This window comes from Malaya genurostris, chromosome 1 (assembly GCF_030247185.1).
Source record: "Malaya genurostris strain Urasoe2022 chromosome 1, Malgen_1.1, whole genome shotgun sequence".
Classification (NCBI taxonomy): domain Eukaryota; kingdom Metazoa; phylum Arthropoda; class Insecta; order Diptera; family Culicidae; genus Malaya; species Malaya genurostris.
The window spans coordinates 141052417-141070172 of NC_080570.1; the positions used below are offsets into that span (position 1 = coordinate 141052417).

The following is a 17756-nucleotide window of genomic DNA, read 5'->3' on the forward strand; positions in this document are numbered from 1 at the left end:
TGTGGCAAGCAATATGTTCCTGTGGTTTGAAGTCAGCCATTTTTTACACTACTGGAACTATAAATGCAGAAATCTATCGATCTGAGTGTGTCCAGAAGAGATTGCTGCCTTTATATAAGAAGCATAGTACACCTCGAGTGTTTTGGCCGGATTTAGCGTCGGCTCACTATGCCAAAACAACTCTCAATTGGCTTGCGGAAAAGGGTATACATTTCGTTGAGAAAAATATCAATTCGACCCATCGAACGTTACTGGGCAATCGTGAAGAGGATCTTCAAGAAGACTGGCAAGGCAGCTGGGAACATGCAGGAGGATCAAGCGTCCAAAAAATGCAATGTAACACTTGTCCGGAACTTGATGAAAAGCGTTCGATCAAAGTTCGAAAATTCGTTTAGGTTTAACTTAAATTGCATCCGGTTTTCATTATGCTCAAGTTTAACCTCGTACAATAAAGGATCAATTTTTAGTTTGAATAAAATATCGTTTTTTATCATAATTTGAAAGAAAAATTTGTGGATAGCTTATTTTTGATACATTCCTTAATTTTAAGCAATTCACATGAAGGGACACAACGTCAAGTTTAGGGAACATTTTGACGTCGGGTACGTGAGTAATATTCGGCTAAAAAAATTAAATAAATCTTGACGTCGACCGAAGTTGATTCATCGTTTGAATCGTGTTTAATGCAAATAGACGAATATAATTAATTTCGATCATAATTTATCAAATAATCTCTAAATCCACCATTAACACTAAGAATTTCCCAGATTTGGAAGCAGTGCCCATCTTCACTTCTTCAAATTTATAGCGGAATCCATCTAGGAAACGCAATAAACTTCGTCTCAAATTTCGGACAACTTAAATGGGTTCAATTGCATTTCGACTCAGATTGACGGAAACTACACGTAGAATGGAGACCTTTACGTTAACCAAGTCGGCTTGCGAAGATTGTCAAATTGTCGAATAAATTGAGAAATGACGAAAAGCAAAACAGTGACAAAATGTGTATTTGACACTGTTGAATTGATAAACGACTCCTTTCCTAACTTTGCCCATTGAGCGTGGGCAATTGGAGAGCACTGACTACAGTGACTGAGATATCGAGAGCCACAAGGTTTTCGGAGTTGTTTCAGTCACGAAGATACGCATCCAGCTTCAGTACACTTAATTCCCTTGTCCTGGTACTAAATCACACGACAAATGGGGCTACGTATATTCATTTTTTTTACTTTGCTCTATATATGAAACATTTCTGGCCTCCATTTGCAGAATATTCCGGAGCCGAGTTTGTGGGGGGGATCTGTAGTAGCAATCAAGTTTCTTTTTTCTGCATTTTGTTTTCTTATATTATAAAAATAAACCAGCGCTGCCTAAAGTTATACACTAGAACCATTTTAAAACGGCAAATGACATCCTTAAAACTTAGCTATTCCTAAACCACATTAGAGCCTTCCCTTATCTCTGCAAGGTAGTATTTAGTTTTGCAATCCTCCGAATTTGTTCAATTTCGATTAGTTTAACACGTTAGAGTTAGAATGCACAAACAATAAACTATTTGACCTGACTTTATTTTTTTTTTTGGAATCTGACGTTGGTTAGGTTAAGCGACAACACATTTCTTTCTTTTTTTTCAATGCATAAAATTTAGTCTTAGCCAAATTTCTGATGAAATAAATAACCGATTTCCGATTACGACTTGCAATGCAACAAAGCAACAAATGTAGATACGTAGGTATGGGATAATAATGCATGCCGATCGAGTTTTCGCCGTCGTATTGGATGCCAGTGTCCGTAGACAAAACGTTTTATTTTTTTCCTGTGTTCTTCCAGAGCTCTGCAGGTATTGTTGGTATCGTAGGATTAGTTCTAGTTTGTTGTAAATAGTAGTCATCTGTATTTTTGTTTTTTTTTCAAACTCCGGAGAGAACATCTCCTACATCTCGTACGACGGGTAAACGTCAAGTTTTTTGCTAACGATTAGGATCAGGATGCTCCACCTTTTAATCATACTTTTGGATGTGGGTGTGTGGGTGTGTTTGAAGGTGTGCTCCATTCGTATGAGTCCGCGCGCGCTTGTCGGGAAATATAATGGCATAGTACTGCAAGACACATTTATTGATTTGCTTTCTCTTAGTTGATAGTAGCATGAGTTTTTTTTTTCTGTTTTTGGTTCTTCAATTACTTAACCGATAATATGCATGAGGGAGGCAACAATTTACCAGACTGGATTAAAGATAAGTACTGGACGAGTAGACTGGGATCGATACAAGCAAAACTTGTTTCGTAAGATGTGTATGGAATTTTGGTGAAATCAACGGAAAGGGGGTTCTCGAAAGTGAAGCATTTTTAGTAGGAATGGAAACATCATTAGAAAATACTGCCACTGGTAAAAAACAATAACAAGCACATTTGTGGAGGGGATTACTTCTGAATCAGGTACATTCTGCATCATGATGAAAAGGTTTATACCAATGAATGTTATACCAATGTGTTACTTCTTTGGTCCGGGCCACCAATGCATGAAAAAATATCTGAGAGTTAAATTTTGTTTAAAACACGATTGAAAATAAGAATCGGAAATGGCTTGTTGCAAACATTTAAAAAAAACTGTTAGTTTTCAACGTAGGCCGAACCGATTTCAGCCCTCATTCATCTCCGCTATTTAGTACATTTAACCATCAACGTTCCTCGGAACACATCGAATATAAAAACTAGTAACAATTGCATTTACATAAACATGCCACAGAATGAATACGCTCAGTGCTAAGCTGTAGGTTGATTGTGTAGGTGAAAATGTTTCCTCCCGAGTAAAAATTAGCCCTATTTCGATTCGCTTGCTCCCTCCTCCTCCGTCAGCATGCCAGTGTTAAAATCCAAACATATCGCAAATGCTATGCTGATCATATATCCTTCTCTTATCATCGTCCTCGTTCTCGTCATCGTCGTCGGCGTTGTCGTCAATGTCCCGGCAGACCATCGTCTTCGTCGTCGTTGTCGGCGTTAATTGTTGTGCTTCTTCCGGCAGTTTATCGAGCCTACCACTGTCGTCGCTACCGTAGTTGTTGTGGTTGTCGTAACTGTTTTTGCTGCTATTGCTGCTGCTGCTGTTGCTGCTATTGTTGGTGATGACACTATTACTACATCTGTTGCTGTTGCCATTAGGGCGTCACTCGTCCTTCGACTTCGCATCACCACCGGATTTCACGTCCTCCACCTTGGATGGGTCCTCACTGGTTTTACTTTCCGGCTTTGGTGATGGAGGTGCTGCTGGTGGTGCTACATCGGCAGGCTTACTAGACTTGTTATCACCGGTGGCTGTGTCTGCCGTCGTCGACGCCGTCTTCGTCGTCGGTTCCGCCACCGATGGAGTGGATTCATTCGGGGTATCTTCATCTTCGTCGGAATAGTTGGTTGGCTGTTCACCCGGTTTCAGCAAACGTCCAACCAGAATGTATTTTTCTAGAATGATTATTAGTTTTAGAAAAAACGGGAACAAAGTCACGTACGGATCGGTGCCAAAGTGGCGCGAAATACCTTTGAATTGCATTTCCCATTCACGCACGGATTCCATTTCCATTGGACTGAGATCGCTCAGGTCGTCGTATTCTTCTTTCTCGTTGCTGGTCACCGAGAAGGTCGCTAGTCCACGAGATGCATCGCGGCCTCCGAACGCAGCGTATGGACCACCTGAAATAAGGGAAAACATGTCGGATATTATGTCAGGTTGGCATGCAGATTTTTTAGCATTAACAATGCCTAACTTTTCACTATAAAAAAAATAAAAACTAACCGCGTTCGATTTTTTTGTCATAACTTTTTTTTGCTGTGAATCGACTTATATAATCTAACTATCAATCGGCTCGAAATTTCATAAGTTAAACGTGTTTTGCAATAACATTACTACTATACAATCGACGACACGACCCGGCACTCCGAGGAAAAATCGAAATATAAAGTGTCTGTGAGTGATTTTGCGTGAGTTACCACAAATATAGCAACCCCTTGATAATGATAAAATTAATCTTTTTAGGCAACACTGTTCTGGTTGCTACCCAGTAAATCCGAACATCGGACGCATCGTGCAAGAAAGCTTTTGATTGCGTTTCGAGCTTGCATAGTGTATCGGTAGAACAAAAGAGTGAAGATATACCAAAGCAGAGAGCGAATGTCTTAGGACTTAGGAGACATGCGATATATCGGGGTTTGGATTTCCAACCCCGAACATAGGGCAAGAGTTTTTCTGGCCCTAAGAGGCGAATGACCTTAACGGTAAAGCCTCTATGATCAAAACAAAACAACGTTTAACCACAAACGAATTTCCAGACATGACAGTCACGATCTTTTTTTGGTGCACATCTACGGTCCTCCGTGAAACTGGCACCAATGGTGATAAATTGGTTGCACTGCTGAGTTCCCATCATACATCCATAATGCAAATGTCAAACCGTGAGAACTCGTTCGATTCGGTAGCTCATTTGTATATATTGAGATTTTATGGCACACTTTGGTTGAAATGATAACAATGCAATCAATCTCGCGCTCCACCAAGCGGTGAGTGCGGTCATTTCAGAAGGTACCGGGAACGAACCACATTTTTTAAAAATATTTATAAGCACGTACATGTCTTTATTATTTATCTTTGGTTTAACACTCCTTCACACACAATCGGGGAGACGGCGGCCCGAAAATGCCTAGTTTGATTTTCCTCCGCTCTGTTTCTCTAGCGATACATAATGTAAAAATAAAGCTTTCTTAGGTCGACGCGGTTGATGCAAATGGTGCAGAATTGTCCGATGACGGGCCGATCGAAGCGCTACGATCGGCCCCATATCGTGCTCAATCGGTCCGATAATCGGGCCGATGATCGGACCGATACGGGTCTACAAATTTCACTGGGTATGCGTTATTTGCAGCGATGTCAGATCTACGGAAATCTCCGTAGATCTACGGATTCGAACATTTTCTACGGATCTACGGATCCGTAGACAAAATCTACGTAAATTGGAGTTTTTCTACGGAAATCTACGGAAATTACAATTTATCAACGGAGAACTACGGAAACTAGTTTTGTCTGGCGAGCAAAAAAAAAAAGCTTTTTACCGTGAGAGCTTCCGAGAAAAATGCCAATCTACGGAAATGACACTACTACTATCTGGCATCGCTGGTTATTTGTCAATAACCGCAATTATAGAAATAAACAAACACTGGAAAAGTATCCCGATCCATTGTCAGTAGCCCCGAAAATGCGAAAAAAAAATGATTAAGTTCGGAATAAAGCGATCTATTCTCTTGTGTGCAGTCTTGTATTTCCAAATCTGTTGCAATAAAATGGACACAAGACGAAACAGAGTTTACAATCATGTGTATTTGCTAATATTCAAGTAGAATTACTGTTTCTAAAACTCGAAAAAACGGATTTCGTCTATTATGCATTCAATTGAGACCAGAAACATTATTTCGTAACACTAGAAGAATCCTCATAGAAGTTTAAATCAATGAGAATAGAACGATAATGAAATTGCTGTGTTCTGTGATGTCGATTTGACACATCGTTATTAAATTTAGGCTATTTTCAAAGATCCTTTATACATTGAGTAACAAAAAAATGCATTTGTTTATGTTATTTCTCTGTTAAATCATGCTAAAAAGCTTGATTGTTATTCATGAAGATCTTTATTGGAGATGCGTTTCAAGTCTTCTCAAGAGTATGTTCCAAGAATTATCCAGATGTCATACTAAAACTATTCTAGGGTTAGCAAAAGTCATAAAACAAAAGTTTGTCTCAATGTCGTAAAATAACGATAATGCTGCTGATGCGATCTTAGAAGAAATTCTTAGTCGCATAATTTGAATATTTTATGAAAACTGTGCAATATTTTCAATTCATTATTGAATTTTTCTAATGGTGTGAGATGCTGATGTAGGCGTAGGTGCAAAGAAAATTATATAATATATCCGTATAGCAAAAACATAGCGCTTCACCATAAATAAAATAAACCTAGATTCCCCAGTGTAATAGTAATGTAGTTGAGCGCCACTATATGAGCAAAAGTTTATTCCGATTCTAAATGAAGCAAGCTTTACGTAAACATTGTTTAAATAGTGAAGAAATAGGTCCAAACACAAAACATCAAAATCAACCGAATCTATGAACAGGCCCTGTTGTACGTTTCTTGTCTTCAGTCTATAATAATCCATGAACGGAGACACATCGAGTACGCAGGCTGCCATCTACGCCAAGACAGTGAAACTACACCCGGCATTATTTAATAGGTGTTTCAGTCAATGACTCACATGAGGCTTTGTTCCTTAAGCCTAGACTCAGAAAAAAAAACTAGGGTAACAGAGGTATTTTGGCCACTTCATATATTTTGGCCCACCTAACAAACTTTATGGATTTAACCGATTTTAGGTAACCCATGTTGCATCAATTTGAAGCTAATCACATTAAATTACCTATTGCGGACGGGATTTTTAAAGATATTACAACATTTGGTGGAAATTTTTAGTAAGTGGGCCAAAATAAAATCAATCCTAAAGTGGGTCAAAATACCTCTGTTACCCTAGTTCATCTGTCAGAATATCTGCTGTTGGGCGTTCGCAGTGCTAGTTTCGCTCCAAACAAGAGCTGCTGCTCGTTTGCATTGGAGAAAAAGATAACGAAAAGTGGACAACGATGGGGAACATGATACAAAATCAGCCGTTCTAATGGCTCTAAATGTTATCAAAAGTTTAGAGCACATCTGGAATAACCTGATGAGCTTTGTGCACTTTTCGCACCAAACGAGTTCAAATAAGACCTTCGATTTTGAGAAAAATGTTCGGAACAGCCTGAAATGAACCCCGCACTTACATCATTCAACTGCTGGTCGTTTGCGTGCGAGTAAAATAGTTCGTGAACGGCAGTAAAAAAAAATCTGCCCGAAAAATGAAAAATCCTAATCCGAAATAAGGTAATCAACCTCAAAATTCTATATGTTTGTTATTTTTGTGGCCGTTGGGACCGCCCATTTGCGAAAAAGCTACAAACGAAATCACATGAAAAGAAAGCTCTTAACCAAAATAAGTTCAGTTTAGAATCAATCGGCACTGTGAGCAGATGTGTTGCAGGTCGTTCGTAAAGCCAGCGGTCGTTTGCATTAAAAAAACAGGAAACGAAAAGTTCAAATCATCAGTTTAGTGCCAATATTGTTGAATAATTTGTGCACTTTTCGCAGTGTGAAATTCGCACCAAACGAGTGCAAATAAAACCAGCATTCGAGTCGAATGCTCCGAATCGCTGTTTTGATCAGTTGATCCACTATCTTCATCGTTCGCAGTGCGGTTTTCGCTTCAAACAAGTGCGGAAAATTCATCAAAGTATGAACACAACGGAGAGAATACATACACAAATCGACAGTTCTAAGGGCCATGAATGATAGTGTTACAACACGCAGTTACAGTCAAATCATTTAGTTGCTAAACGTTTCAAGCATCCCCACATTTAATCAAGCAAAGAGTTAATTGGATTCCCTCATTCCCTACATTAATTTGATGTTATAAAATCGATTTTCAATCCGAATAAGTGTCGTCACTAATACATACAACGCCCAACTTCATGGGTACCGCGACTCGGTGCGAAACGTTAGCGCTGTAGGGAAGGGCACACAAGCAAGTGGCAGATTTACTTTGTGCGCCGTTCGCCAAACGAAAGGCAACCGATTTGTTCGGAATTTTTCTTGTGGAAATAATTGTCAACGATGGAGAAATGGTAACCTTCGATTCTTTTTTTCAGAATTCAGGTATCTGATTTCTTTTGGATCCGACTTCTGGTTCCGGAGCTACAGGATGATATATGTAATGAAATTAAAATAATGTCACTCGTTTTGCTCGTAGATGACTCAACCGATTTCGTCCAGCTAACATTCAAATTGAAGGTCTTAAGGTCCCATAAAAACAGAACGGTTTTCAATCAGATACGACTTCCAGTTCAGGAGATACAGGGTGATTAGTGTAGAAATTTTACATAAAGTTTGCTTCATTTAGAATTGGAACAAACTTTTGCTCATATTGAGGCGCTCCTGGTGGACGGATTTGGAAGTTCTTGGCGCCCACGTGTCGGGAATTCCGTCAGCTTCACGTATGATTTTTGACATTCCGCAAATCGACTGTACTTTGTAAACAATCAACATGAAAGCCGAAAGAAGGGAAAAATTCGATAGTCCCACGACAAAAGGGCCTAACTGCAAATGAGAGCCTCTCTTTGTTTACTTTCTCTTTTGATTATTACGAAGCCATTATTGCAAATTCTCTAAAGCTTCCAATATAAATCAAAAGCTTGTAGTTTTTCCTTGAAAGTTTTGCGAAGAGTAAAGCGTCAAATATAAAATCTGTTCGGTAAATCGTGAAAGAAAAAGTAAACAAAGAGAAACTGTCAAACGGTATAAGGAAACATTGACGACGATTCGGAAGCCTCAAACCAATCGTCGGAGTGGAACTGTCGACCGGAAACTGCGTGGTAAGATTTTGCAGACGATTAAGAGGAATCCTAATCTGTCGGACCGTGATTTGGCCAGAGAATTCGGTGCTGCCCATAAAACCGTGAGGAGAACTCGACTCCGGGAAGAATTCAAGTCAGCTAGTAAACAGCCAAATCGGACCATAAAACGGAATAGTGTGGTCAAAATTCGTGCTCGGAAACTATATGACCAGGTGCTGACCAAGTTCGACGGGTGTCTTCTGATGTACGATGAACCCTATGTCAAGGCTGACTTCGAGCAAATCCCAGGTCAAAAATTTTACTTGGCAACGGCTCGGGGGGATGTTCCAGCCAAATTTAAATTTGTTTTTTCCGACAAATTTTCAAGAAAATTTATGATTTGGCAGGGCATTTGCAGCTGTGGCAAAAAACGAAAGTTTTCGTTACAAATAAGACAATGACATCGGAACTATACCAAAAATAGTGTCTCTAAAAGCGAATTTTACCGTTCATTCGATCCCACGACCATCCCGCAATGTTTTGGCCAGATTTGGCAAGCTGTCATTATAGCAAAGTCGTTCAAGAATGGTATGCAGAGAAAGGGGTCCAGTTTGTTCCGAAAACCCATAACCCACCCAACTGCCCCCAGTTACGCCCTATTGAGAAATACTGGGCAATCATGAAGAGGAGACTCAAGGCAAAGGGAAAGGTTGTCAAAGACATCAATGACGATCTGGTTGAATAAGATAGCTAAAACGTTGGACGAAGAAGGTGTGTGCCGCCTAATGAGCCGTGTTACAGGAAAAATTCAAGAAATCCTTCGAAACCGTAACGAATAATTTTATCAGTATTTTTTCGTAAAAGTATGAAGAAAACTCTACGTTTGTATAAAAAAAGATCTAGAATTCAATAATAAATAACTGAAATACAGGCAATTGTCTTTGTTCCAATTCTATCTGAAGCAAGCTTTAAATTTATTGGGTTTATCGGGTTCGCAGATTTTGAGAGTCGATGACCAAATGAACTTACACGTTTTCGTTCGGCACGACAGAAAAGACATTGCACTCCGTTGCAAAACAAAAAGTGTTCTGTAAATAGCAGAAACTTTACGTCTGCTTAGCGGTTCAAATTGAACTGCCGAGTTTAGCACTAAGCAGTTCAATTTGAACTGCTCTGCACTGATGAGTCAAAGACGAAACGTAAAAATAATAAAAACGGTTATCTGCCCTAGCACAAAATTTGGCTAACCCCTAAATGAACTTATTTCAGTTTTATCAGTATTCGATTTTCGATTCCGGAAGGTACCCAAAAATTTTATGTAGAATTCATGAACATACGAACTAATTTTGGTTATGCTGGTCTCTGAATACCGTTTCGGGAAGTACCATAAATAGTGACAAAAACTTTTAAGATGAACTCACTTCTGCATCTCATGGAATGCCTAATCGATGATCACACGTTTAGATTGAAAGTAATAATTTCAAGGTTTCATACAATTTCTATTCGTCTTGCAGTTCCAACATTTTAATAATTTGCAATCCCTGACCCTTTTGTATAATAATGCTTGGCCAGGAAAGTTTTGGATTATCGGAATCGAAATCGGACATGATTGGTGTAGTATACCTACCGTTCACAGCAGATTTACGTCTTCCAAATGAAGGAAACTATAAACCGCTGGATTGATCCAAGATTGAATCACCCTGTGATATGGATGACGGGCGAAATTCGTTTTTACGTTTATGCCACTTATCAGTTCAACATAAACCGCTAAGCATGTTATTCATTGACAAGTCTAAACGTAAAGTAAATTGAAACCCCTAAACGACATCGTTATATATGCTGCCAAGGATGGCTTCCATCGTATCAAAGAACGCTCACTACACGGAGAACTCGCAGATCACAAAATTACAATATTGCAATTGTTGTTTCACGCCCTGGTTGTTTCAACTAAAATGTTGTTGATTTAACTAACATATCTGTTGATTTTGACATAACCATTCAGGTAACCGAAATTGTTGTATTCAAATGCTGTCACTTGGCGGAGAACGAAGACAGCAAAACGCAGAACAAAAGACCTCTTCATTTCACCAGAAGCGTTTCATATTGAAAATTTTCATTGGCAAATGAATGTCATTTGTGTCAGTTACGTAGTGGCCGTTTCATGTAAGTGAAAGTATGCAGAAGAATTTTAAAACAAGTTTTCCAGTAAATATTCCTATAGTATAAATGTTTTAATTTCATCTGCGAGTAATGTATCTTGGACAGTTCATGTAAATGTTATTACAAACGCTTAACGCTTAAAATTTTGCTGCTAAAGTTAAGTGGTACTATTTTTGTATTTACTTGAAAGTGTATCTGTAGCATTAGGTTTACCAGCAAGCCATTCAGCAAGTGAAGGAAAAATTTCCTAATTCCCTGTGACCATTTTTCTGGTGAGTTCCCTTTTGAGAATTGTAATCTTTTGGTTCATTTCCATATCCTTTGTGAGTTTAGTGATAAAGATATAAGCAGTTAATTAGGTGAAATTTCGTTGTTCAAGCAGTGAACGATTAGCTGCCCCCGAAGAGGCTAACAGTAAGAAATATTTATTGCAATTGGCGTTTTAAGTTCAAATAACTGAATAATTGGTTGAAACAACTGAGACATTTTTTTGCTTTCATGCATACAAGTAATTTTGCTGGGATTGTGTCTTTGCTCAATTGCACGAGTGACATCTCATTGAAACGTTTCATTGTTCGCTCAGGGTGTTTGGCATTGCTCAACTGAAACGTTTCATTACTTGTTGGGTGTCGTTGCTAAGCTGCCAGCACGATAAATCAAAAATGACAGATTAGTTAAAACAACAGTCGATTAGTTGTACCAAATTTTAACCAATCAAAATCAGAAAAACAACTAATATTTTAGTTGTTTTGCGATCGCTGGCTTTTCCGTGTAGCAACTCTTCACACGATTCAATCAGTACCATCAAAGAAAGGCGGATATCATCGCAGCAACAAAAAACCGGCGTGGTTCATTTAACATAGAATAGACACCAGTGCGATAGCGAATTTCTTCCGATAATCTGTTTGAGAATCAAAGGTTAGCACGCTGCTGTGGGGATTCTCTCTAAAGCAATAGGTTTTGTCTATGAAAATGTCTGTAAATGCTCCACACAAGGGTTTTGAAATATTGCATCCTAGTATGAGAATCATCAAGTCGAATCATCGATTCGATTTTCTGCGATAACTGTCAATCTGCGATTCTCTCTTGGTAAATTCCACACAGCACCGTTCATTACCACACTGTAATTTTTTCAAGGGCCGTGAAATACTCAGAGTATAAAGTGAAGAGAAGAAATGTAGAAATTTTCTCTTACGATTCATGCATTGAGAGATACGAGTTCTTGTAGCATATTGTACCGGATTGAAAATGTTATATACAATATAGATAAATATCGAGCAGCTTCTGTCAAATTATCGGGAATCACCAACACTGTATGCTCTTAATATCGTTAAATAACTGTGGACACTTTTTCGGCACGAACGGTGCCACAGAATGCGAAATCACAAACAGAGCGAAATGAATATAAATACTCGCGTCATTACACATTTACACAATCAATCAAAGGCGGGACTAACGAGACCATAAGAACCACAAACAGAACTGTTTCTTTGAGTATTCTGTTTAAAGTAGACTCGTTCATTTTAGTGGAACAATATTTTGTTTGAAAAACAATCAAATTTTTGAATGCGAAGATGACGAATTTAAATTACCTCTTTCTTGGTACGAACAGCTCATAAACCTTTGTGCTAAAATACGACAGGTTCACTGAATATCGATGCAACATATCTCCATTGGTTTTAAGCCTATAAGTAATAATTACTGTAAAATAGATTGGAACACGATGTACTTGTTCAATTCGACTGCTATCTACTATCCTTGATAATAATGTAAGCTAAAATCTTTCACTCAGTTTCACCTCCAAAACGTTTGTCCATAGCGTATAATAGAGATGGGCGAAACCGTTAGATTTGAAGAACCATTCAGAACTTGATAGTTCTACCAAAAGAACTAGTTCTTTCGTTCGCGATCGCGAATGTATACAACTTATACTATATTCCTTTCATTTCTACTAAAAAGAATAGATAACTATCACTCTTTGATAAATAACTCTTGTGCCAGTTTCGAATGCATTCAGAATGCAGGGCTCATTTACCCAATTTCAATCAATGCGGGCCATTGCCCTTAACCTCCTATACTAACTCGGAAACGCATCATCGCCGATCGATTCCGTCACACATCATCGGTTGGAGCGGTAGGAACAAAAATTACCTCATATGCGTAGAAAAAAATAGGGTCAATTGAAGCATTGACTATGACTATTCCCCAATTTTGAAGACCTTCGCCACGGTTGCTGAAGCGGGACGACCAAGAGTCGAAATTCGATTGGATCATTATTTCTTCGAAAGAAAACGGAGATTTTCAGAATTTCTAATCTTATTTTTCTGGAAAGAAAAATGATGAAACATCGCACAATCGGGTGGAAAATGAAATAAGCCGCCACTTCGCTTCGGAACGTGTGAGGAGATATGCATTCCGTAATTCGGCAGAGCGAACACAGATAAGCGAATGAATTCATCGATGACTTGTGTTATTCCATTATCAGCACTTGTTTATTTGCTGCTGTTTGTACAGTCTGATTATACGCAGCGTAGAAATATATCTAAGACTACACAATGCAGTGGATCCATTGAAGAAGAAAAACAAAACAGATGGCGAAGCTCGATTACAACAGTTTGAAATATGTCGCAATATTCTGTTGTATTGCGATGGTCATCATATTTCCCACAAACTACATATGATGGAATGATGAAGGATCCTTTTCAGGATCATTAAATCTTATATATAATAATTATTCTGTTACGTTTAATCTTTGGCTCGACAGCGCACAACAGTTTGCGATGTGCTGCTAAGGCTAAGATGCAAAGCAGTTTATGTTGAACGGCTAAGAAACTTTTACATCCTATGTGCAGGATTTAGAATCGAACCAATATACGTTGCGTGAAAAGCGATCAAATTAAATCATCGATCACGAAAAGGCCTGACCCTCATTCAACACGGTAGAACAAGTCATGGCTCTCGATTTAAGACTATCTTGTCGATGGTTATAACAATCGTGCCTATTCAGTAAGCTCAGTAATATTTTACCAAGTCAAGTTCATAAACTAATTATTTAATATATCATGCATTCTACTGCCACAGCCTTGAAGAACGTTGTAAACATTATTACATCATCTAGTTTGTTTTTACATCTGCTTTTCTAATCACTGCACTATGGATGAAAAGTTATAGCTGAATTGACCAGCATTCATTTGTTTGAATGGGAAAATGGAAATAATTTATTCGACGTATTGACAATTGCTTTCTACACCTCATGACCACCTTTCTGGAAATTTGTGTTTAACAGTCCAGTAGCAATGTTCGTTTTTTGAAGTAAACTATCATATATTCAATTTTAGACTTCTTCGTAGGAATCAAAATGCTGCTCAGTCAATACGTGGGCCCCTCGATGAAAACAAATGGTAGTCAGAAGGGACCAAGTCTGGTGAGTATGGCGGGTAGGGTTGCAGCTCCCTTTGCCATAGCTTTTGGTCTATTTTTTCGATCAATTCATGGTTCAAATGGATTTTGCGTTGTCTGTAGCGATTGGTATTAACAGTTTCACCAGGTTTTAGAAGTATACCACACATTTTTTTATCCCCTTTGCCGAAACAATCTGGTTTTGCGGTCGATGTTGATGTTTGTCCCGAAAAAACCAATGATTTTTTCCGTTTAGGATAATCCATTTTTAGCGGCCAGTGTTTTTTTCTGTTTTCCATCTGTCTTTCCTTCAATTCATGTGGTATTCATTTTTTCACGTTTTTGGACTTTTCCTATAGGTTTAAAACGGTTTAACAATTGGCTGTGGCAGTTTGTTCTGTAAGGTTGTGGCAGATATATAAAATAATTAGTTTATGATATTGACTTGATAAACTTGATTAGAAGTATCCTATCTTCATCCAATGTTGCTTGCAATTCGGCGTGTTCAAACATGGGGTATGATCCGAAAGGTAGACAATTGAGTGCTTTATAAATCGAAGCCAACAGACGACAAATGCCGTTCCTACACGTGCGAACAACTGCTCCAACAATACAAATAGTTTTTTTGCCACGATAGTCTAAAACGTCAGAAAACGTATGAATACCCCGGCATGTTTCATCATCGACGGCCGTTCAGAATATTCCTGGCCTGAAATTTATGTTCAGTATGTATATGATGGAACCAGTCAAGTGAAAGGATCACAAGGGAGGTTTACCGATGACAATGTCGTTCATTGCATGAAAAACGATCAAAAAACACCGACTTGACCAAATAAATTTGCAACAATGTGTGAAATCTAGACATTGCACTTTCCGACTACTATTTGTTCTGGTTGAAGCAGTATGGCTTGCCTGACCACACACCACTTCTCTAATTATGATGAAATCAGAAAATAGATCGATTCGTTGATGGCTACCAAACCGGTCGAATTTTTCGAAAAGGGTACCCGTGAACCCTTGAATTCGTAACCCTTATTAGTGAACAAAGTTAAAATTTCGAAAAAAACGGTACTAGCTTATTTGTATCCCTAACAGTTCGGCTGAAAAGTTCGTATCGTTTAATAGAAACACACATTTTTTTGCCAAAATTCGTTTTTATTATTCAACATAATTGCCATCAGAGGCGATACAGCGATTATAGCGATCTTCCTACTTTTCGATACCATTTTTGTGGTACGATTTGTCCTTTGCCTCAAAATAGGCCTCAGTTTCAGCGATTACCTCTTCATTGCTTCTAAATTTTTTACCAGCGAGCATTCTCTTGAGGTCTGAGAATAGGAAAAAGTCACTGGGGGCCAAATCTGGAGAATACGGTGGATGAGGGAGCAATTCGAAGCCCAATTCGTTCAATTTCAGCATGGTTTTCATCGACTTGTGACACGGTGCATTGTCTTGATGAAACAAAACTTTTTTCTTCTTCAAATGAGGCCGTTTTTTTGAAATTTCGTCCTTCAAACGCTCTAATAACGCTATATAATAGTCACTGTTGATGGTTTTTCCCTTTTCAAGGTAGTCGATGAAAATTATACTATGCGAATCCCAAAATACAGACGCCATAACCTTACCGGCCGATTGTTGAGTCTTTCCACGCTTTGGCTTCGGTTCATCGCGTGCAGTCCACTCAGCTGACTGTCGATTGGACTCCGGAGTGAAGTGATGGAGCCATGTTTCGTCCATTGTTATATATCGACGAGAAAAATCGGTTTTATTTCGATATAACAGCTCCAAACACTGCTCAGAATCATCAATTCGTTGTTGTTTTTGATCGATTGTGAGCTCACGCGGAACCCATTTTGCACAAAGCTTTCTCATATCCAAATATTCGTGAATAATATGTCCAACACGTTCCTTTGATATCTTTAGGGTGTCAGCTATCTCGATCAACTTCACTTTACGGTCATTGAAAATCATTTTGTGGATTTTTTTCACGTTTTCATCGGTAACAGCGTCTTTTGGACGTCCACTGCGTTCATCGTCTTCGGTGCTCATATGACCAGTACGAAATTTTGCAAACCACTTACGAATTGTTGCTTCGCCCGGTGCAGAGTCTGGATAACACTCATCAAGCCATTTTTTGGTATCGGCGGCAGTAGCTTCACTCAAAATGCAATATCTCACAAACTAATAATCAGACAGCTGTCAAATTTATACACGTATCTTTTTAAGGTTGGTACTAACTGAAAATGATATGGATTTAATTCTAGTGGCGCCCTCTCATAGAAACGATACGAACTTTTCAGCCGATCTGTTAATACAAAACAACCCACTATTACTTTAAATAAAAAAGTGGGTGGGTACTGTCAGAGACATAACCGTACGACGTGAATACGAATAAAACTTTACACTTCTGAATATATAAAATTGTTATCATTACTCGATATATTGTGTGAATTGGGCAAAGTTTTATTCCTTTACTTCCGGAATTGTAACGGTGCGCCTATACTGGAGTACGACGAATCCACAACAAACTTATTCTAACACACGAATTGATAAGACAGGTTGAAAAAGAGTAAAAAAAATGTTTGCCTGTTGAAGTACACACGGAACGAATCACTATAATTTCAATGGAAGAAAATATCAAAAAGTGAAACGCGTTATTTTTTACATTTTAAACCTTCCCAGTAGGTGACGCGAGAATTCAATGTCGCTCACTGCATCAAAAACTTCATCCGAGCACGAGAAAGACAAACAAGCGTCATAAGTTTTTCGCTTTAATAATTTGGAGTTATTTGTGGTTAACTCATACTACTGAAAATTTTGCTGATGATATTTCTGGTAGTATGCAGAAAAAATTATGAACTGAATCCTAATTCTAGATTCTTGAAATAGTATTTTCGGACTAGTTTCTTGATTAGATTTTGAACTGAATTTAGTGTGTTTGAAATTCGTTTCCAGAATTCTGATTCAGGAAATTAACTTCAGAATTTCGAAACAATTTTCAAGATATGAATCTTCTGGATCCTGGAATTATAAATTCTGAAACAAAATGTTAGATCTGAATACCAAACCAGAATTTAATAACAGAATTCAGTTTCAGAATCTGAATTTAGTTCCAGAATTCAAGTTCAGAATTCAATTCTAGAATTAAATTTGCAACCTGGATTCCGAAAATAAGTTCTGCTCCAGGACACCAGAATTACTGAAATTGAGCAGAAATAATACTTCAACCGTGTTGTGCAGTTCGGTACGTTTCCATTCTCAGAAAATTTTCAAATCGAACTCAAGAATTCATGAATATATCGTTTCCCATCCTAGGTGTTTCAAAATCGTTCATTTTTGTCCCCGAACAAGTTTCTTAGAGGAACTATAATTGAACAATGTTAAATCGCTTTTTTGCTTCTCCTATTTGGAAAAGAACAGTCAATTTGTGAATTTCATGTGTTCATTGTTCATTTTGAGTGAATAGAATTCAAATTTCGAATCGGTGAATTTTTCCTAATTTAAGTAGAAATTACTCAAATTTTGACAGTTATTTAACTCAAAAATAAGTAAATGGATGATTTTTACGACGGGCACTTGTTCCAGTTATGTCTCGGATATTACCCACCCACCATTTTTATATGGAATTATAACTGGCTTGTAAGATGTTCACTGAAAATATCTAGTTTGAGAGGTGCATATCATATCAGTATATAAGTGAACAATATGCTTGATGGAATTATAGACCGAACTAATAAAA

General features: G+C 38.1%; 1 protein-coding gene across 2 annotated transcripts in view; it reads right to left on the reverse strand.

Moving 5' to 3' along the window:
• Window positions 1–1154: 1154 nt before the first annotated feature.
• LOC131425955 (membrane-associated progesterone receptor component 1-like) overlaps window positions 1155–17756 on the reverse strand; it is a 29444-nt gene continuing 12842 nt past the window's right edge. For both annotated transcript variants that reach the window (XM_058588291.1, XM_058588290.1), the window contains 2 exons: window positions 3535–3687; window positions 1155–3459 (listed from right to left, as the gene is read on the reverse strand). In XM_058588291.1, coding sequence (XP_058444274.1) covers window positions 3167–3459; window positions 3535–3687 — 446 coding nt within the window. In that variant the 3' untranslated portion in view covers window positions 1155–3166. The remainder of the gene's footprint in view (window positions 3460–3534; window positions 3688–17756) is intronic.